This window comes from Chionomys nivalis, chromosome 12 (genome assembly GCF_950005125.1).
Source record: "Chionomys nivalis chromosome 12, mChiNiv1.1, whole genome shotgun sequence".
Lineage (NCBI taxonomy): Eukaryota > Metazoa > Chordata > Mammalia > Rodentia > Cricetidae > Chionomys > Chionomys nivalis.
In genome coordinates this window covers 56,153,328-56,176,397 of record NC_080097.1, presented here as the reverse complement: position 1 = coordinate 56,176,397, position 23,070 = coordinate 56,153,328, and the positions used below count along the sequence as shown (strand labels likewise).

The following is a 23,070-nucleotide window of genomic DNA, read 5'->3' as shown; positions in this document are numbered from 1 at the left end:
TATTAGTTGGTAATGCATTATATGTTCTGATAGTATAATTGTTAAAACAGCATGCACATATGAATTATACAAGTTTCAATTTTGTGACGATTCTATTGGACAATTTAATATAAAAAATTATGTAAAATGTAATTCATTGGCCAATGATTAAAGTATACCACTTCAAATTTTAAGTTTACTAATAAGAGTCATGATATCTATACACTTTTCCCTTACCTTATTTATGATACTATTTCTTAACAATTTTGCAACTCCTCTAAAGACATGTAAGGCATCTTATTTCCTCAACAAGCCATAGAAGACTGTGAAGAAATACTTCCATGCTAAATACCTTAGCCATGAAAAACATTTAAAACATTTTGTAAAGTAAATAAAAAGGCTCGGTCTCAAACAAAAAGTAAAAATTTAAAATAGGAACTCTAAAATCAACTGAAAATACAACTTAGAATCTGTCAATTTCCAAGGGAAAATGACACTTGCTTTGTACAATATGATAGCATTGTATTTAAGCAAAATGGTTAGAATTGTTGCACCCTGCATTAAAACCTAGTTTAAAGGCTTCTTTCACGGAATATATCAAATTGTATTTTTCAGCTATAAAATATTCTTCCTAGACACTTTTTAAATCCATTCATTAAATATAAGAAATATCACCTTCATAATTGGCTCCATGTTTCAGGTTCTCAGCATACAAATACCATGAACAGCATATAGTCCCAAAATAATTACAAGTAAGTTAAGTTACATAAGTCTTTTGCTTCAAATCCCTACCTCCCATGTTTATTGCTCCTCGGGGACCCATATCACCCATTCTCATTTCCTGTTCTCTCTGTAAGTAAACATAGTTGTCAGAGTCAACCTATCGATCTTATGACTTGATATTTCCCATCTAAAATCAAACAGAAAAGAGTGAGTTGGGATATCACTTTCCATAAAAAATTCTGAAATTTTCCAACATTATTTACTTAACAAGACTACTAGAAAAGAGGAAATGAAAGGGAAAAGGTAAAAAAAAAAAAAAAAAAAAAAAAAAAAACAAGACAACAACAACAACAACAAAAAAAAAAAAAAAACACTCCAAGCATCCAAGGCTTAATAAGCATTAAGTGCTTAGAATATTCACTTGATACAATAAGACCAGGTTACAAATGAACCAGACTACATAAAATCTGCTAGCTTTTCAATGCTGTCACTCCAAAGAAACTTTCATCAAAGATACACCTAGCCTGAATAACGCCAATTATATTTAACTTCCACGTTACAGAATTCTTAAGGTTACAGGCAGTTTTCATTATATAAAACTTATGAAAGATCCATGAGTTTTTATTCAACTAGTCAGGCATTATTCCACCTCTGGTCTATATATACACCCTAAGTATTCGGTCTACACTAGCAGTTATAAAAAGATTTATGTAATATTGCTTTCCTTTAAATAAAGCAGTGGTTTTATTTAAAACATGAATAAACTGTTTCTCATTTTCCAAGTTCTGAAATGATGCATTGTAGAATTATAACACAAGAGTCAGGTCATATAAATTAACATTTGAAATTTCATTACATAGCTACTTTGTAAGAATTATCTACTGCCAGTTACTTCAAAATTAAGCCAATGAAATTAATCAATAACAATGAAATTGCAATACCACTTTAACCAAAATATTAAATGCTGAAACCATGAAAAGTACTCTGACACAAAAGTATCAATGAGTGTTTCAATTCAATCCATGGCTGAATGAAACAACAATTATTCTTGGGAAAAGCAACTGTTGTTAAACATAAATGCTTAATGATGATATAATACTGGAGAAAATAGCATATAAAATCAAGGGCCTAAAATGCTATAATGGAAGAATAAATGGCATTAAGTAGTAAGTAACCTCTTTAAAGACATCCCAGAGTGGTAGGTAGGGTGTAGGACTCAGTAGCAGAGCACCTTTCTACCAAACACAGAGTCCGAGGTACGATCCCGTAGCACAGGTATGACGCGGGAAAAGTCCTGCCCGCTTAGAATCGAAGAAATAATTATTTTAATACAGCAATGTGAAATGAACAAAGCTACGATACAGCCAAAAGAAATGTTTTACCATATAATTTAGAAAATGTAAATACAACTTCCTAAGAAATACGCTTTTTCTTCTCATAAAATTTATGTATTAACAGATACTATCATTAACATATGAGAAGGCAAGAATAAGTAAGGCTGGACATGTAAAGCATGCCTTTCGTCCCAGCACTCCCATAAGGCAGAGGGAGAAAGGTATCTATCTCTGTAAGGTGCAGGTGAGTCACATCTATGTGAAATTCTGTCTCAAAAATGAAAAACGCAAGATCATAAGATCAAAACGATGACCAATCAGATGTTATACAGAAAAAACTTTAAACATGTTAAATATTTATTAGTTAAGTTTCCTTCTCATGACTTCAGGAGATTGTTATGTTCCAAATCTACTGTCACAAACTTCTACTGAAATACAATAGCACAGTAACATAATAACCTGAAAGTGAGATGCAGGGTATTGTCTATTCACATCAACCTAAAGAATTCACAACTGCGTGCTAACCCAAAACGCAAGAGACCCTTCTCCTATAAAAAATTTCTTTTAATAATGTTGGAGATCAAATTCAGGGTCTCAAGTAGGATAAGCAAGAACTGAGCAATAGCCTCAGGCATGAATAGCTTTTAATATATTTTAAATCAGACAAAAGTTAACATTTTCTTAGATATTAGTAATGTTTTAACTTTGTCGTAAGTATTCATTATAGTGTAAATTGAAAAACTGTAACCAACATCTCAACAGTCTTTTAATGGCGACTAGAAAAATGGCCCATTGTTAAGAGCAACTGCTGCTCTTCCAATGACCTAAGTTCAGTTTCCAGCACCCAAACCAGGTAGTTCATAACCATCTCTAACTTAAGCAGCAACGGATCTGGTGCTCTCTTCTGGTCTCCAAGGTACCTGTATATATATGGCACACATATATACACATAAATTTAAAAAGAAAAAAATCTTAAAAAAATAAAAGACTTTAATTCATGAGGTCTAGAGAGATGAGTCAGCAGTTAAAGAGCATACAAATGGATGGCTCATACCCTTAGTAATTCTAATTTTAGGAAAACTGGAAGCCTCGTCTGGTCCCTGTAGGCACCTGCACACATGCAGTGCACATTAATTCATGTAGGCAGGCAGAGACGCACATTCACACACACATACACACGCGCGCGCACACATACAAAAGGAAATCTTCAAGATTTTCATGCAATAAAATAAAACTACAATGAGAACTCAAGTTTTAAAATAGATTCAACTCTATCAGGCAGAATGATCATTGTGTGTGTACACATGTGTATTATATGCAATGTTCAAATGGCACATCAAGACCCAACTGGTGTGCTTTCTTGATTCCTTTCCATCATTTTCTTTTTTATTTGGGGGTGGGAAAAAGAGTTTCACTGTGTGAACCTGGTTGTCCTAGAATTTGCGATTAGAAGAGACTGGTCTCAGACTCAAGAAAATGCAACTGCCTCTGCCTCCTGAGTGCTGGGATTGACAGCGTACGACATCATGCAAAGCCTTCCACCATTCTTTTTTTGAAACCCTGGCTGGCCTGGAACTTAATATGTAACCTTAGCTGGCCTCAACCTTCTAGGAATCAGTCTGCCTCTGCCTCCTGAATGCCGGGGATTAAAAGCACATGCCATAGCACCAGGTCCAGCTTTTTATTTTGAGGCAGAATCTCTCACTGAACCTCAAGTTCATCAATTGTGAGAGGTTGGAGTCTCAGAAACTGAGCCCCAATGCCCATCATGTACACACACACCAAGGTTGTAATTACAGGCTTACATAACCATTTATGACTGCAACACCTGGCTTTGTAGATGGGTTCTGTGGTCTTGTGCTTGGAGAGCATGCACTTACCAACTGCGCCACTCCCCGGCCTATTTCTTTTTTTTTTTTTTAAATATTTATTTATTTATTATGTGTACAATATTCTGTCTGTGTGTATGCCTGCAGGCCAGCAGAGGGTACCAGACCCCATTACAGATGGTTGTGAACCACCATGTGGTTGCTGGGAATTGAACTCAGGACCTTTGGAAGAGCAGGCAATGCTCTTACCCCCTGAGCCATCTCTCCAGCCCCTCCCCGGCCTATTTCTACAACCATCAAACTGTAGCAGAAGATATAACAGATAAAGAGCTAGTAACTAACTTGCTCGAGGCAATATAAAGAGAAAATGACTGAGTTGTCATAAAAATTCTGCTAACAGAATTCTTAAAATTTTGCCATTACAAGAGGCAATAATCCCGACTGTAAGACATTGTCTTTCCATAAAAGAATTATAAATTAACAGATGACAAAATAAGAAGCAAAGTACAACTGTTTTCCAAAGCAAAGTACTGAGAAAAGTAATCCCAGGGTAGCAGAAAAGTACTTTCAAAAAGTACCCCTTCAGAAAACATGCAAAGTAACATTTAACATTGAAAGTTCTAATACTAAATTTATAATACTGAATTTTATCAAGCATTTTCACAATACCAACATCCATGACATTCCAATATGGCAAAAACAATGGGTTATGAGAAATTCCTGGTATTTCAACACAATCAGGGGACTTGAACCCACTGTGTACTCATATTATTAATGACATACATCTAATTAAAGTATGATTATGAAGATTTGAATGAAGCAGCAAAAAAAAAATCAACTAACTTTATTAAACCCATCATAGACTTTATTACTACCCTGTATAACTGAAGAGAACACACAGACAGCCTTCTACTACATTATAAAAGAGGGTGATTATTTTAAAAAGTTTCTATGTGATTGGGTCTCACAATAGACAAACCACTTTCTTTTTTTTTTAAATACATTTATTTATTTATTATGTATACAATATTCTGTCTGTGTGTATGCCTGCAGGCCAGAAGAGGGCACCAGACCTCATTACAGATGGTTGTGAGCCACCATGTGGTTGCTGGGAATTGAACTCAGAACCTTTGGAAGAGCAGGCAATGTTCTTAACCTCTGAGCCATCTCTCCAGCCCCTAGACAAACCACTTTCAACACAAAGTAACATTTTTACCTAGAACTTCAACATCTGATTGTTGACATATTGAGAAATATAGTTTCTGTGTAAAAGAGAGTAAAAATTAGATGATTTGCGTAAAAGACCAATAATTTTTTACATGATGCCTAAATTTTTTTCATGACGGGAGTTCTACTCCAAGTTCAAGGCAGAACAACAGGCTTTAGTTCAAAAGTATTTCTAAGATACTGCTATCCAAGTATTATCCATGTAAGAAATTATTATTATTATTATTTTGCTGGTGGGGGGAGGGATAGGTGGCAGAGAGAAGATAAAAGTCTCCCTGTATAGCCCTGGCCAGCTGCTAGGAATAAAGGTGTACATAAGCACATTTGACTTCATGGATAGTTTTGCAATTCATGAAATACAAAAGCAAGTATGTGAAGATAACTATTTGATATGTCAGAATATTAAATTTACAAATTTACCATTTACACTTCACAAAGCTATTCAATATTAACGACACAGAGTAAAAATAAGACTCTATTCCTTAAGTAGGCATGTAAAATTCTTTAATTTACTCTATACTATCTCTATTTGTATGTGTGATGTGTGTGCATGCCCACAGAAGTCAGAAAAGGATGTTATGGGTGGTTGTGAGCCACCTGATAAGGGTGCTGGGAGTCAAGCATGGGGCCATGGGAAGAGCAGCAACTAAGCACTGGACCATTCATCTCTGCAACCTCAACATGTTCTAAATCATTGCTGTAATTTGTAAAATGGCAACTATAAATAAAACTAAAAAACTCTTTCAAGTCTTGAGTAAATTTTAATTAGTATAAAGGAACCTAGACGTCATATAGGTTGATAACCCACTGCTTTGTTGCTTTATATCTTTTGTTTTTGTTTTTGTTTTTTTGTTTTTTTTTTGTTTTTCGAGACAGGGTTTCCCTGTGGTTTTGGAGCCTGTCCTGGAACTAGCTCTTGTAGACCAGGCTGGTCTCGAACTCACAGAGATCCGCCTGCCTCTGCCTCCCAAGTGCTGGGATTAAAGGCGTGCGCCACCACCGCCCGGCTCTATAACTATTTTATACAGAGAGAGGTGTGTTGCCTACATAAATATCTATGCACTACTTGCTTTCCTGGTACCTGCAGAGGTCATAAAGGGGCATAAGATGACCTGAAACTGGAGTTACAGACAATTGTGAACCACCACGTGGGTACCGAGAATCAACACCTGGTACTCTCGGGGAGCTGCCAATGCTCTTAATTGCTCAGCCATCTCTTAAGCTCCTATTTTATCTTTTACCATGCACATATCACATTGAGTGTGAGTTACAGGTGGTTCTGAGTCACCTGACATGGGTGCCAGGAATCAAACTCTGGTCCATTGGAAGAGTAACTCATACTCTTAAATGCTAGCCCATCTTTCTAGACCCAAGAGAACTTTATTTTTAAGATTATTTGTTTATTATGCTTTCAGTGTTCAGTCTGCATGTATGCCTACAAGCCAGAAGAGGGCACCATATCTCACTACACATGGCTTTGAGCCACCATGTGGTTGCTGGGAATTGAACTCAAGAGCTCTGAAAGAGCAGACAATGCTCCTAACTGAGCCATCTTTACAGTCCCCTCCCCCACGAAGAGAACACTTTAAAGTTCTAATCATCCTTCCTACCTATAAAAACATAAAGTAGAGTGCTGGAGAGATGACTCAGCGGTTAAGAGCACTGGCTGCTCTTCCAAAGGTCCTGAGTTCAATTCCCAGCAACCATGTGGTGGCTCACAACCACCTGTAATGAGATCTGGCGCCCTCTTCTGGCGTGCGGGCATACATGGAGGCAGAATGTTGTATACATAATAAATAAACCTTAAAAAAAAAACAAAAAACATAAAGTAGAAAAAAAAAGTCTACACCAACATACATTAGTCTATTCCCAAAGCATGGTTAATATGTCACTATTGGCACCTAATACCACTTTTCATTTAATACTTAAGATAGAAGTATGATTTTAAATATACATTTCACATAATCAAACGGTGTGGTTGTTTATGAATTTTACAATTATCTGCATATATTGAGTGTGTATGTATATGTAAAAAAAAGGACTTGCAAAAAAAACTGGTTCTTTTCTTCCACCAAGTATACAGGGATCAAGTGCCAGGCTTGACAGCAAGCCCCTTTACATACTGAACCATAATACTTACTGAGTACTAAGTATTGCTAGCTTGCTGTGTTTTATTTTAAGGCAATGTAATTTAGAGGAATCACAGAATTTGCAGGGCAAAAGTGAAGTATATTTTCCTTTTAATGTAATCTCAATGGCGATAATCAACAATCTTAAGTTTGTAAGAATTGTCTAGGGAACAATTTGCGACACTTTTAAACATTTGAACACATGCAACATAGAAAGAAAAGTTCTGATAGTGAACAAGATCCAATCTTATCCATAAATATTTCTAAACCTAAATTTATAAATATGTCAACCAGACCTACAATTTATTTTCTTTGCTTTATTAAGGAAATTTTTGTGTAACAGAGTACTAACCAGTCAAACTTCCATGAAAAAATAGTAAATAAATACTGTCAGTAAGCAAGTGTTAGCTAAGATACTCTTCCTAGGCACAAAGAATAGCACAAAAAACTATCATCATGTAAGCTATCAACCAAACAAAATTAGGAAAAGTTTTGCAGAGGCTGACTTCTGCCAACCTAATCAACATAGGAAAAAGCTAGAAAAACCTGGCACTCTCCAGTCTCTTCTCTCCCCAGCTTGCTTTTCAAGCTAGCCTTAGCCTGGCCCAGATTGACCTCCCATTAAATCAAGTTTCCAGCGTCAGTCTCACAAGTGCAGGGGTTACAGGCTCAAGCCATGATCCCTAGCTAGTTTAGCACTTTTAATTTATATCATTGAAAACGACATCCAAAATTCTATATAATGCACAATTAGAGAAGGAGTAAATACATGATGAAATATAAACTCCCAGAATATAACTGTGACTTTCTGCCTTCAATTTGAACACACGCATTCTAAAATACTCGTACTACAGGTAGCGGTATTCAGTTTTTTGTTTTTGTCTTGCTTTGTTTTCTTAAAGGAACCGGAGTTACAGACAGTAGTGAACTTCCATGTAGGCGCTGGGAACTGAATCCGAGTCTACCGGAAGAAAAGCCAATGCTAATAATTACTAAGCCATCTCTCCAGCATCAGAAGTCCTCAGTTTTATCATGATTAAATGAAATTTCTAGCACATATCATTATAGAATCAAAATTTAAAAGAAAGAGGCCAGAAAGATGACTGTTATTAAGAGCACTGGCTGCTCTTACCAAGGACATAGGCTTAATTACCAGGACCCACTATGGCTCATACCATCCATAGGGGATCCAATGCCCTCTTCTGGCCTCCCCAAGCGCCAGGCACACCAGACATACATGCTGGCAAAAGATTCATACACATAAAACAAAATTTAATAAGAGACAAAAAAGAGGAGGAAAAGGAGGACAGCAAAAGGATTCAGTAAGAGAATGAGAGAGACAAAGTATTCAAATATTCAAAGTCCAATAATCAGTGGCATTACAAATGCTAGTATAGATGAGAAGCAACTGGAGGAATCATCGGTCATTATTGGAGAGAAAGCAAAATAGCATAAACACTGTGAAAGAAGGTCTGGTGATGACATAACTCTTTTACCATATGATTCAAATCATATGGCCAAAAGACACTTAAGATCGTGCTCAACTTCCTTAGCAATCAGGGAAATGCAAATCAAGACAACATTAAGATACCATCTTACACCTGTCAGAATGGCTAAAATCAAAAACACCAATGATAGCCTCTGCTGGAGAGGTTGTGGAGAAAGGGGCACACTCATCCATTGCTGGTGGGAATGCAAACTTGTGCAACCACTTTGGAAAACAGTGTGGCGGTTTCTCAGGAAAGTCGGGTTCAACCTACCTCTCGACCCAGCAATACCACTCTTGGGAATATACCCAAGAGATGCCCTAACATACAACAAAAGAATATGCTCAACTATGTTCATAGCAGCATTATTTGTAATAGCCAGAACCTGGAAACAACCTAGATGCCCTTCAATGGAAGAATGGATGAAGAAAGTATGGAATATATACATATTAGAGTACTACTCAGCAGTAAAAAACAATGACTTCTTGAATTTTGCATACAAATGGACGGAAATTGAAAACACTATCCTGAGTGAGTTAAGCCAGACCCAAAAAGAGGAACATGGGATGTACTCACTCATATTTGGTTTCTAGCCATAAATAAAGGACATTGAGACTATAATTCGTGATTCTAGAGAAGCTAAATAAGAAGGTGAACCCAAAGAAAAACATATAAGCATCCTCCTGAATATTAACCTTCATCAGGCGATGAAAGAAGACAGAGACAGAGACCAACATTGGAGCACTGGACTGAAGTCTCACGATCCAAAGGAGGAGCAGAAGGAGAGAGAGCACGAGCAAGGAACTCAGGACCGCAAGGGGTGCACCCACACACTGAGGCAATGGGGATGTTCTATCGGGAACTCACCAAGGCCAGCTGGCTGGGGTCTGAAAAAGCATGGGACAAAACCGGACTCGCTGAACATAGCGGACAATGAGGACTACTGAGAACTGAAGAACAATGGCAATGGGTTTTTGATCCTATTGCACATAATGGCTTTGTGGGAGCCTAGGCAGTTTGGATGCTCACCTTAATAGACCTGGATGGATGTGGGTGGTCCTTGGACCTCCCACAGGGCAGGGAAACCTGATTGCTCTTTGGGCTGAGGAGGGAGGAAGACTTGATTGGGGGGGTGGGGAATGGGAGGTGGTGGCGGGGAAGAGGCAGAAATCTTTAATAATAAAAAAAAAAAAAAGAACTTCTGTGTAGAAGGCACGCAATACGGCCATTACAGAAAAAAATATGCAGAGTCCATAAAGTCAGAAGTAGCAATCCCACTTCCGGGTACATGGCCAATGAAAATAAAATCAGTTTTCCAAAGAAAAATAAATAAATAAATAAAAATTGCTTTGTCCAATCAGAAATTCAAGTAACAACAAGCACGAAGATTACTTAAAACAAAAGAGCTTTCACTCAAAAATAGATTTTTAAGCTTTAAAATGCAGCAAAATCAATAGTTGTTTTTTAATACATTGTATATTTCTGAGACTGAATTGCATATAACCATATAAAATCAATCTAATAGGTATCAGCAGACAAGAGGGAACACATATTTTACATAAATTAATATATGAACACATATATTGCATTGAGAATATTTCAATGCACTTACATGGTGATATATATTCATGACATAATTTTCAATTGTTATACCAAATTCACTGAAAAAAATTCTGTTTTGTTTCCTGAGATAGGGTGTTCATGAAAAATCTTCCTTTCTCAGTATAACTACTGGGATTACATACATGTGCCACTAAAAAGATGCTTTTGGTTGCTAGAATATACCAGCAATACTTAATAATTCTTCAAATTTAATTTTTTTAATACCAAACTACTAAGGATATGATGCCAGGTGAAATTATGAAAGATGAACTAAAGAACAAAACATAAACTGTACAAGAGACAATCTAAAATTGGTCCCATGGAAAGGCAATAATGGAAGAATACAGTATACAGTCCAATGTTATGAAGAATTACACATATACTTCATGAAGAAGAAAATCTTTGTTTGCTGTTTAAATCATGCCAATAGTTTCGTAGAAGCACTAATATGTTGACAAATACATTTTTTCTAAGTAGGTTGCTCAAAGTAACAGAATTTAAAATTTTAGATTTTAAGTACGAAATAAAAATCAGTTATATCAAATTTGAAGTTGCAAAAGACAAGATTTAAAATGCAGAAGACATAAGACAAAAAGTAAACTTACCAAAACACTTTCTTTCAAATTATTCAAAAAGTCTTTGAAAACACAATTATAATTATCAATAATATAACTTAAGCATATCACCAGTAGAGTATGTTTACAAATCAAGGTTTGCAGTGCCTGCCAGCAGTGAATATTAAAATACTCATTTATCTAGTTGAATTCAGAATTCTTGACATTTGGGTGATACTACATAGCTTTATGCTGTCGGTATTAAAGCTAAAAACATTTAAGAATATAACCACCAAGTAAATAATTCCTGCAAAATGGCTCTACACTAAAGTCACAGAGCAGAAGTAACAGTCTTCTTCAAATGTTACTAATTGAAACATTTACTAAATCAAAGTATTAATTATATTACAGATATTAACAGCATTTCCAAAGCATGTTTAGACCAACCTTTTCTTTTCTCTATTGCTAACTCTCTTATCCGCTTACTCAAAAAAGGTAAATATTTGTTAAAAAAGATCTTACCATCTGAATCAAAAATTATTAAAACTTACCATTTCAAATGAAAAGACATACAGTACACCTACAACACAGTACAATAATAAACCAATTTTATCAGTGAAAATTTTAAAGAAAACCATGAAAATAAACCCTTCCAACAGACAGAATGCTTCTCTAAACCAGTAAGAACACTTTAGCTGTACCTCTTAAAGGTCCTTTCCTGTCTACATACTATGTACCAAAATTCCTATAGCACAGGAAATAACAGGAATTTTCCCCACCTAAATGGAAAAATCTTTCTGTAATGGAAACCAGTCTTCATGTAAAGTGAACAGAATCCTCACATTAAAAAGTTAGGTATGCTGAAAATCAAGCACACAGATAAAAAAGTTGACAGGATTTTTTTTAATTATATTCATTATGTGATTCCATTATAAAAACCTATGAGTCCAGTAGCTTTATCTCAGTGCCATTCTGTGTTTTCCTAACAATCTACAAAGGACAATACACAAAGGCACGGGGACTCATAAGGTTCAGCTAAAACTATGACTGCAGATTATCTACCTACCTATTTACTTACCTACCTTTTTTTAACAATTTTATTTTATTCTTTTATTTATTTTTTGCTTTTTAAAATTTATTGGGTTTTTTTGAGCTATACATTTTTCTCCGCTCCCTTCCCTTCCTCCCCTTCTACCCTCTCCCATGATACCCACACTCCCAATTTACTCAGTAGATTATTCAGGAGATCTTGTCTTTTTCTACTTCCCATCCTACCTATCTTTTAATCTACAACATCTCCCCATATAGTACATACTCCCATGGTGGCCTCAAATCTGTGATCCTCTTGCCTTACCATAAAGAGTATTAGGGCTACTAGCTTTAGCCCCTATGGCCAACACTGATATGTGCACATAGGGAACATAAACACAAAAGAACTATTTGATTCTTTCAGCTTACATCTAACTAACTATAATACAAACGCACAAACCCTGACCTCTAAAGACTCAGTATAACAGCAAACAAAAACATTTTAAAACTTAGAATCTAATTTGTAGGCACTAAAAATCAAACAAGAAGAAAAGGCTGGGTTGAACAATCAGAGGTAATATACAAACTGTGTTTATACAGAATCTATACTATAGACAAACTCCAGGAATATGAGAGGGGGGAACAATGAGAGAGATGATGTATGTCTGAAACACCAAGTTGTACCTTGATACGAGGGAGAATGACATATAAGATATTTAATAACTTCCATTAGATGTGCTCAGAAAAAAAACTTTTATATATGAATCATAGAGCAAAGAACCCCATGTTCATTAGGCTGGCCGTGTGATTCTTCCAACAAAGCTAATTTTGTATCTTCTATTTTTAAAAGTAATTTAATGCTGGGCGTGATGGTACATGCCTTTAAGTCCAACATTTGGGAGGAACAAGTAGGCAGGTCTCCAAGTTTGAGGACAGCTAAGACTACTTAAAGGAAATTTAGAAATATATATATTCAGATATATATTCAGATATAAACATATAATTTTTATGGAAACTTGTAAGTAATCAGCTATTAATAAAACCAGTATTTTAGCATAATTAAAGAATTAAGTATCTAAATAAAAATGATCAGTATGTTTTACTGGATGTTTCCCCGCACATACACCATATGTATGCAGTGCCCTTGGAGACCACAAGAAGGCATGGATCCCCTGGGACTGGAGTTACAACAGGCAGTGAGCCTACCATATAGGTGTCAAAAATTAAGATCTAATTTAGAAGACCAGCCAATGCTCTTAACAGCTGAGACATCTCTCCTGCCCCTGACCAATACTTTCAGTCAGATATATCTAATCATCAAAATCTTAAAGAACATTTTCAATAACATCAGCAAATATTATAAGCTTAACTAGTGTATTTTTATTTAATCAGAAGTCTGTTTCAATTATGTACCCCCAAGATACAGACAGCTTTCTAATTAACCTAGACTCTGTTCTTTTGTTATGTACACAATAAAAACAATTCCTGAAAATACTGTATACCCTCCCTAATATTTACAAGTCTTTTGCTTATAGAAAGAACCAGTTAAATAAGTGAAAGCGTAAAAAACCAAACTGGCCTGGCAGTGGTGGTGCATGCCTTTAATTCCAGCAACCAGGAGACAGAAACAGGCGGATCTCTGTGAGATCAAGGCCAGCCTGATGTACAAGAGCTAGTTCTAGTACAGGCTTCAAAGCTACAGGGAAAGCCTGTCTAGAAAAATAAACAAAAAATTGTCTATTTAATTGGAAGCATGGGTACCATGGAAGAGGGTAGGAGGGGAATGGAGAGGAAGTGAGTTGAGTAGAGAAAAATATATAGCTCAATAAAACAATTTTTAAATAAGCCAAACTGGTTACAAATACATTAAGACCATTACAATCACTGTATCATTTGTTTAGAGTTTTATCAACATGTCCAAGTCTGTTGACAAGTTGACCTGTAAGTCAGATGAAAGTCCAAACCTTCAGTACCATCCCTTCAACTATTCCCACAGAATGAAAAGCTATGGAAGCTAATTGTAACATTCCTCTGAATGGTCAGCTATTTGACTCCTTTCCACTCCTCTAAAAAAGGAAAACATTCTATTGCAAGCCAATCAAATTAACTCATTAAATAATTTAAAAGGAAAGAGGTATAGTCATGTAGAAAAATACAAAATAACAACTTATCTAAAACATGCATACATCATTTCAGAAAATAAATTTGTACCTACCAACCATATCATTAATAAGAAAAAGAAGGTGTCATTTCTCCTTGTTAGCTCCGATTAATGACTTTTATTATTCCCAACCCCCCTGTTTTGGTATGCACATGTTACACCAGGGCAAATCAATTTTATAAATAAATCATGGAGGTAATGGAAAACATCCATACAAAATACAAAAAAAAAAAAAAAGACTGACATGGAGGCATCAACACAGTAAAGTTAACACTACTGATTAAGAGGAAGCAACATCAGAAGAAAAATTGTTTAAACCTCTACTGACGAAAACTAAAAAAATTTGGAAACCCGAAAGAATAGCGTTTGGCAGCATCTCTTTAGCCGTTGCTTAGTTAACTCTTGCACTGACTTATAAATAAGACTATCATGAACCTAATATGGATTCCTCAGGAACCTTTGAGCTTACGATATGAGCAGATCTGCTCAATAGGCCTTCTAAAAGCACTGGAAAGGAAACAAAAATTAATTAATTTGCATTGTAATTTACAGACTGTTGACTTTGTATAATCTGAGCCTTTTCTTTAAGATCCCCCCAATTACCTGACTTCAGATTAGGAATCAGCAAACAGGGCCAAGTAATAAATATTCTAGGCTTTGCTTGCCATACAGTCTTGATATAATATTATTGTTCACATCTAGTCAACTTAGACTCTGTAGGGCAAAGCAGATGTTAACAAACTAACCAAAGTGTTTCAATTCATTTTACAAAAACAGAAAGCATGCAGATGAACATGACCTTCTCTAATCTGCTGACCCCTAGTGCAGATGAAGTCACTAAAATCTTAAAGTACCATTACTTGAGATCATCTCCTGCATATATATAGTATGAAAGACCAATTCATGGTTGGCATCCAAATTCAAAAAGCACTATTCATAGAGAACGCTGTACTATTTAAATTGTATATATGAATTTCCAACTCTTTCCCATGTTTCCTCAAACCCATTTACTGCTTAAAAACTTGAACTCTACTACCACAGTGATTTCAACATATTTAAGTGCATCTTAAGCATCACTAAAAAAGTTGTTCAACATTTTAAAATCAAGAGCTGTGTTCCAGCATAAACCTAATGATTCAAAATATTGATGGATCTCAAGTACTTTTCAATAATTTCATGGAGGTATCACACATTGTTACCTACTAATTTAGCAAAACTATATTCCCAAGTACACAATGACAGAATCTTCTCCAATCAGACAAACATAAAATTATTTCTAGGTAAAAAAAAATGTAAGGATTTATTAGACAAAGTGGCATGCACACTCTTAATCCCAAAAATAGGGGGGCAGAGAAGTTGGGAGATCTCCTCTGAGTTGAGGACCCACTGTCTAAATAGCAAGTTCAAGGCCAGTCCAGGCTATACAGAGCAAGACCCTATCTCTAAAACAAACAAAAAGCACAACCAAAAAAGAGGTATAGGGAATCACTGTGTATCAAGTACTCGGTAGGAACAATGAACCTTAAGAATGCTATGCAGACTGTCACTAAACTGTATTTCTAGGCTAGCTTTGAATTTGTAATCCACCAGTTTCATCCTCTCAAATACTGGGGTTATAGACCCTCGAGCCAGCACTTATAAGGTCACTGTGGAATATTTGTAACTGTGCACAGTTGTATTTGTTGTGACTGGTGTAATAAAAAGCTGAACAGGGGGGCTGGAGAGATGGCTCAGAGATTAAGAACACTGGCTGGTCTTCCAGAGGTCCTGAATTTGATTCCCAGAAACCACATGGTGGCTCACAACATCCCTAATGAGATCTTGTGCTCTCTTCTGGCCTGCAGGCAGACATGCAGGCAGAACACTGTATACATAATAAATAAATCATAAAAAAGAAGGAAAGCATGTAATAGTTTTAAAACAATTAATTAATTAATGAAAGCTGAACAGAACAGCCAAGAGCCAGGCAAGGAGAGAAAGAAAGAAAAGGAGAATCTAGGCACAAAAGGTGAGACAATACGGAGATATAGCATGAATAATAAAAACCTAGAGACAGATACTGGGTGCAACCTGAATATCAGAAAAACAAAGCAACCAGTCACTGGCTCTTACCTCTACCTCAAAGTGAAAATGAAAAATCCCACCTCCCAGAACCTCAGATTGAGAGACTGAGGGTGAGACCTGTCTCCTCCCATTTTATATTCCTCTCTAGTGCAGGAATTAAAGGTATGCACCAACACCTCCTGGCCTCTATGGCTAACTAGTGTGGTTGCTAGGATTAAAAAGAAGTTGGGAGATCTCCTCTGAGTTGAGGACCCGCTGTCTAAATAGCAAGTTCCAGGCCAATCCAGGCTATACAGAGCATGCCTGGCCTGTATGTTTGACTAGTGTGGCTGCTTTGCACTGATCTGCAGGCAAGGTTTATTTATTGAAAAATAAACAATATATGGAGAGGAAACAGGAGGTACAAGAAGATGGAAGAGAGGTAACACCTCATGATAGAACATAGATTCATATAAATGGGTTAGTTTAGGTTATAAGAGCTAGTAAGGAACAAATCTAAGCTATAGGTTGAGCTTTCAAAATTATGAAGTCTTCATGTCACTATTTGGGGGCTGGCTGGCAGAACAGAGAAAGACACGTTACAGGGTGATACTCATAATTTTAAAGAGTTCTTCCTAGCTGGCCAGGCATGCCTTTAATCCTAGCACTCAGAAGGCAGAGGCAGGAGGATCTCTTGATTTCGAGGCCAGCCTGGTCTACAGAGTGAGTACCAGGACAGCCAGGATTAGTTTCTAAAACCCTGTCTCCAAAAATCAAAGCATTCTTCCTAAGGGATTTGAAAAATAACGTTCATGAATAAATATTAAATCATTGGTTCGCTATATTTTCCTCTTCCAACAACTGTTTGGACGTGTGGGTTTGTTTTTTTTTTTTTTTTTTTTTTTTTTTTTTTTGGTGTTAGGGACATGCTGCCACTCAATTATACATAGGTCATCCCTGGGTTTTACTCCTCTTTTTTTGAGCCACAGTTTTATGTACCCTAGGTTGGTCTCCAACCTAGTATATAGCCAATAAAAAGCTTGAAATTCTGACCCTCCTGCCTCCACCTAGCCAGTGCTGAGATTACAAACCTGTACCATCATGCAGGTTTGCAGTGTGGGACGGAACTCAGAGCTTCATACATGTTAGGTTAAGTGCTCTCTTGGCTTAGCTTCATTCTCAGCCCTATTTCAAGCCTTGATACGGGTGTTACAATGGAAGTCCGACGTTAAAGGAACACAGCTTGAATAAATAGTTGACTTAGCATATACTATTTCCAAGTTCACTGTGTGCATGTATCGTAAATTTCAGGGAGTAATGGTATATGTCTATAATCCCAGCATTTCAGAGGCAGATAGATCTCTGAATTCCAAGCCAGCCTGATCTACAAGTTCCAGGACAATCAGAGCCACATAGTAAGACTTTGTCTCAAAAAACAAAACAAAACAACAACAACAACAAAACACAAGTAATGTATATACTTAATGTAGAATATCTGGAATAGATATGAAATGCTATCCCTTTCGTTAACGAAAACCAAGCATTAATATTTACTTCGTTAGAAAAAAACTTCATATTTAAGTCTGATCCTATATAAATTATATCAAAAAATAAAAGACTTATGGTATCCTATACTACTTGACAGCTTAATTTTCTTAACTTATAGCATATGAAATGACCAAATGTGAAAAATCACAAGACCATTATAAAAAATAATCTCATAAAATTCCCATTGATTCTGAAATAAGTATGGAATGTATAAACACTGTACATCTATCATATTTAACCTAAATACTCTTCACACCATGGTCAAATACATTCTAAACTGATAAATTAACATGCATACATACATATATATGGGCTGTAGAAATGGATCATTGGTTAAGAACACTGGAAGCTCTTTCAAAGGATCTGGGCTCAGCAAGGCAGTAGTAGCGCACGCCTTTAATCCCAGCACTCAGGAGGCAGAGGCAGATGGATCCCCGAGGTTGAGGCCAGCCTGGTCTACAAAGTGACTCCCAGGACAGCCAGGACTATTACGCAAAGAAACACTGTCTCAAAAAAGCAAAAACAAAACAACAAAAACTGGGTTCAATTCCTAGCAGCCATGTGGTAGCTCAAAACTGCCTGTAACCGTAATTCCAGGGAATCTGAAGTCATTTCCTGACCTCCATGGGCACCAGGCAGTCACATGGCACACATAATACATTCAGGCAAAACACAAGTACATGTGAAATTTAAAAATTTAAATGTAAGCCTGGTCTACAAGAGCTAGTTCCAGGACAGGCTCAAAAAAAAAAAAAAAAAAAAACCCCACAGAGAAACCCTGTCTCGAAAAACCAAAAACAAAAAATTTAAATGTATACATATACATGCTCGCTCTTTCTTTTTTTTTCTCTCATACACACACATACACACACTTCAGATAGTGAAAAGAAAGACATGTTACAAGACTGAAACTATCATAGTTAATTTATAGTAACAACAGCTATTCTATTATCAAGGAGTTTGACATTTTCTAAGCAGAAATTAAGTACAAAATAAGAATGACAATTTAAAGTTAATTATATCCCCAGAATTCCAAAAGACATGCATGACAAAAAATAACTATTTTAAGGCTGACTTATCATATATCTAAATATGTTAAGTTCTGTCCTTCATCCTATGCTACACTATTACTTAGGGGTTGTTGGCACATGCCATTAATCCCAGCACTCAGGAGACAGAAGTAGGTGTATCTTTGAGTTTGTGGCCAGCCTGGTCTACAGAGTTCCAGGACAGCCAAGGCTATACAGAGAGATCCTGTCTCGAAAAAGAAAAGAAAAACAGAATTACAAATATTCCAACCTATGGTTCAACATAATTCAAGTATTTTACATGAATCAGAATTAGTCTCAAGTGTATTTCTTCTGTTTTTATTCCTTTTCTTGTTCATCCATTATGCATGTGTGTACATGTTTATATACTTGGAAAAACAACTTTTGGGAGCTGGTTCTAACCTACTGTGTAGTCAGTCTTCGAGAATATAATTAAGGTCATCCGACTCCAAAGCAAATGCCACTTTTACTTGCTGAGCCGTCTCATCAGGCCAGCTTTCTTCTTTTCCTCTTATTATTTTTATTTATTTATTTGTTTACTTATTTTTGTGATAGGGTTTCTCTGTATAGCCCTAGCTATCCTGGAACCCGGCAGATCAGCTGCCTCTGCCTCCAGAGTGCTGATATTAATAAAGGCATACGCCACCACTACCTAGCCTACAACTTTTTACTTTATGTTTTTTTGAGACAGGCTAGTCTTGAAGTTGCAGTAACTATCATGCTTTGACCTACAAAGTGCTTGGAATATAGGTATATGCCACTATCTCCAACTTTCAACAACATGGGCATGTGTGTGTGCGTGTACCCCTGCTCGTAGGATGCCATGGGAAGGCCAGAAGTTGTTGGGGAAATGTCTTCCTCAATTACTTCTCAAACTTAGTTTTTGAGACAAGCTCTTTCATTGAACCTGGTGCTCACCTGGCCAGCAACCCCTGGAGATCCTGCAGGGATTACAAACATGCCTAGTCATGCATCAGATTTCAAGTTCTCATGTTTGCACAGTCAATATTTTACTCTCTGAGTCACCTCCCCAACACCAACAGTCCTTTTGTGTTTTTTATTTACATGTCACAGAGCATGTGTGGAGGTCAGAGGACAACTTCTGAAAGGTGGTCATGTCCTTTCACAGTGTGGGGCCCAGTAAACTTAGGTCTTCAGGCTTGGCAAGTGCTTTGACACAATGACCCATCTGAAAGTACTACTCCCCAAAATCTTTCAAAAACACAAGTAACAGCCGGGCGGTGGTGGCGCACGCCTTTAATCCCAGCACTCGGGAGGCAGAGGCAGGCAGATCTCTGGGAGTTCGAGGCCAGCCTGGTCTACAAGAGCTAGTTCCAGGACAGGAACCAAAGCTGCAGAGAGACCCTGTCTCGAAAAACCAAAAAAAAACAAAAAAAAAACAAAAAAACAAAAAAAAACAAAAACAAAAACAAAAAACATAAGTAGCATGTTGTCTTTAAGGTTTGGTAGGATGAAAAGGGACAGTGGTCAAAGACTATAATTTGCTACTCTAATCAGACTTTCATTATGTGGCTCTAAGTATGTAAAACATACTTTTTCTAATAATTTGAAAGTAAATGTTTAAATCCAATTCTGGTCTAGTAAATAATCGTGTGAAATAATAATCTACTTTAGAAATGACAATAAAAGCAGCATGAGTATTTTATGACTAATTCACCTATTCCCAAAGTTCACTAGATAGCTATAAAATTTTATACTAATTTAAAAGATTTCTGAAAGAAAATGATTTTTTTTCTTATGAATTTAGGAGCTGAAGAGATGGCTCAGCAGTTAAGAATACTTGCAGTTTTTCCTGAGAAACAGGGTTCAGATCCCAACAAATACGTCAGCAAGTTCACAACAGTCTACAAGTCCAGCTGCAGAGAATGCTAACCTGAACACACGCTCTACGGTCACACAGAAACATACACCTACTTTTTCTTTCCTTTTTGAAAGAAAAACAAAAATTTACATGGCCAGCATGATGGCTCAACAAGTAAAAGCTCATATACAACAGACAACTGAAGTAGGTTCCATATTTGGAAGCTATGGTGAAAGTGAAGAGTCAGCTCCCAAAAACTGTCCCCTGATCTCCATACCTGGCTGCCCACATTCACTCATAACACCCCCCTACACACACATAAATTTTACCCTTCCAAAACTTAAGGAATTCATAATTCAATTTTAAAATAAAAAAATGTTTCCAAATTAATTCTACAAGCAGAAAAGTAAAATTGAAACTAGTCATTCATAATTAATATCTAATTATATTAACATCTATATTAATTTTTCACTAAGCAAAAAATGCAGCTACTTCAAAAAGTATGCAACTGCATTAATGATGCAACCAACTTATGTTTAAAAATAAGAAAATTCTTTAAAAGCTTAGAAATTAATATTTTACTTCTTCCTTTCTAGTCCATTAGAATGACATTATTAATAGCAGCACAAACAATTATGTTCATTATAAAACATGTAAAGTTCATGTCGGGAAAAACACCAAGAAAGTTAGTATATACCTATTTTATTATGAAAGAACCCTTTAATAAATATTCAGATAAATAAAAAAGTAGGTAGAAATTTTTAATCCTCAGTGGAAATTCTTTAAGAAATATACCATATATGGCTTAGACATGATAATAATAACCAATATTAGTCTGGAAATATGCTAAATTCTACTTCCTTTTACATTATAACACAGCATCTTCACAGTTAAGACCAACAGATTTATGTTGAAAACTACTGAGACTGCAAGTTTAAAATAAGTCATTAAATGCTTAGTATCCAAGAAGGAAAAGATAATTGAAAGATAAAGCTAGAAACTAATAAATAAAAATTCAAAAGGCTTTAAATTTTTTTCATTGGTAAATTTGGTGATAGAACAATTACAGGCATTTATTTAACTGAATTTCAGTGGTACATAATTTCCATGCAAAGAATACTTAGGTGATAGTAGAACAAACACTTTCTGTTACTATAAGATTTTTTACTATGTGTTTCTTCATTTTATTAAAAAGATAAAAAATCATTCCCAGATATAAAAGAATGAAAACAGAGATTTGAAAAAAAGCACCAAAGATTTAATACTTTCAGACTCAGAAACTTACTAAGTAAGTTTTAGTTCTTAAAGTATCTGGCTTTTGACAAGAGAAGAAAAATAACAGTGGATATTTTTCAGAATTCAAGCAAACAGTGAAACTCTTGCTTAATTATCATTAAGAACTTAGAGAACTTAGTATTTTTGAAGTATTCATGGAGCCACCTTTATTGTGAAATAACAAACAAAAAAACGTGAGCCCGGCAAGAAGTCATTTGCTGAAAGCAAGCCTGAAGACCTGAGTTTGATCCCCAGAATACATATAAGGTATAAGAAGGTTGTCCTCTGACCTCCAAACACAACCACAGCACAAGCTCCCAAGTCCTAATAAATAATTTTTAAAAATTTAAGCCTGGACTACTGTGAAGGAAATTCAGGAACAAAAGAGTTGTGTCGAATAACCTATAACCAGGAAAAGTCCATAGAAGAGTTGCTCTAGTCTACATAACGGTGCACAGTGTGGAAAGAAAGGAAGAAAGGAGGAGGAAAGCTCCTACAAATTGTAGCTAATGGGAATACATCAGACAACATGAAAGGCCCACTCTACAAATACACTTATAAGACCTTTTCAGATGTGGGCTTAATAGTAACACACTAACAAAATTGAATAATGCTAAGTATTTTATACAAAATAATTCAGAAAAGGAAATGTACAAGACAAAAAGTTCAGCCGTGTTTAAAGGTATTATGGCTGACACTGCATATATCTAAAACTTTCAAAAATAAATTCTTGAAATGGTACAGTGCAAACATCAGGTAGAGATGATGCCTGTATTATCAAGGTATCTTATTGAAGAGCATGTATTCTTACCAATCAATTAAAACAGAAAAATATAACAGCCATTTTATTAAGTTATAAATATTACTTCAATGAATGTATTACTTAAAAGACATTAACAAAATCACTTGTTTAACAATCATAAAAAAATTCAAGAATCAGAAAGTATACTATTAAATACTACAAAATCTAAAAACTTCTGAATACACACCATCTAACATACTAATGAAATCATGTTGATTAAGCAGTCTTCTACTTACATTTTCCATGTAGTTTGGTTTAAAGCCCTCCTGCTGTCTCCTCAACTCCTCCTGCTCTCTGTGTCGAATCATCTCTTCTTCACGACGACGATGCTCCTCCTCGTGTCTGCAAACATTTTTTAAAATTTCAGCACTATGACATTTAAGCCATTGGAGAAAAGGTAATTTGAGTAAATTCTGAAAATTACATTATATATGCCAAGTTTGTGACTAAGGAGATCCTAGATTTCACCTTCTAGTT

General features: G+C 35.8%; 1 protein-coding gene across 1 annotated transcript in view; it reads right to left on the bottom strand.

Annotated features, from left to right (window-relative positions):
- The window catches only part of Pspc1 (paraspeckle component 1), a 62,495-nt gene that overhangs the window by 6,278 nt on the left and 33,147 nt on the right, over window positions 1–23,070 (bottom strand). Inside the window, exons 6-7 of the mRNA XM_057786023.1 lie at window positions 22,830–22,935; window positions 772–829 (exon numbers count right to left, since the gene is read on the bottom strand). Of these exons, the coding sequence (XP_057642006.1) occupies window positions 772–829; window positions 22,830–22,935 (164 nt within the window). The remainder of the gene's footprint in view (window positions 1–771; window positions 830–22,829; window positions 22,936–23,070) is intronic.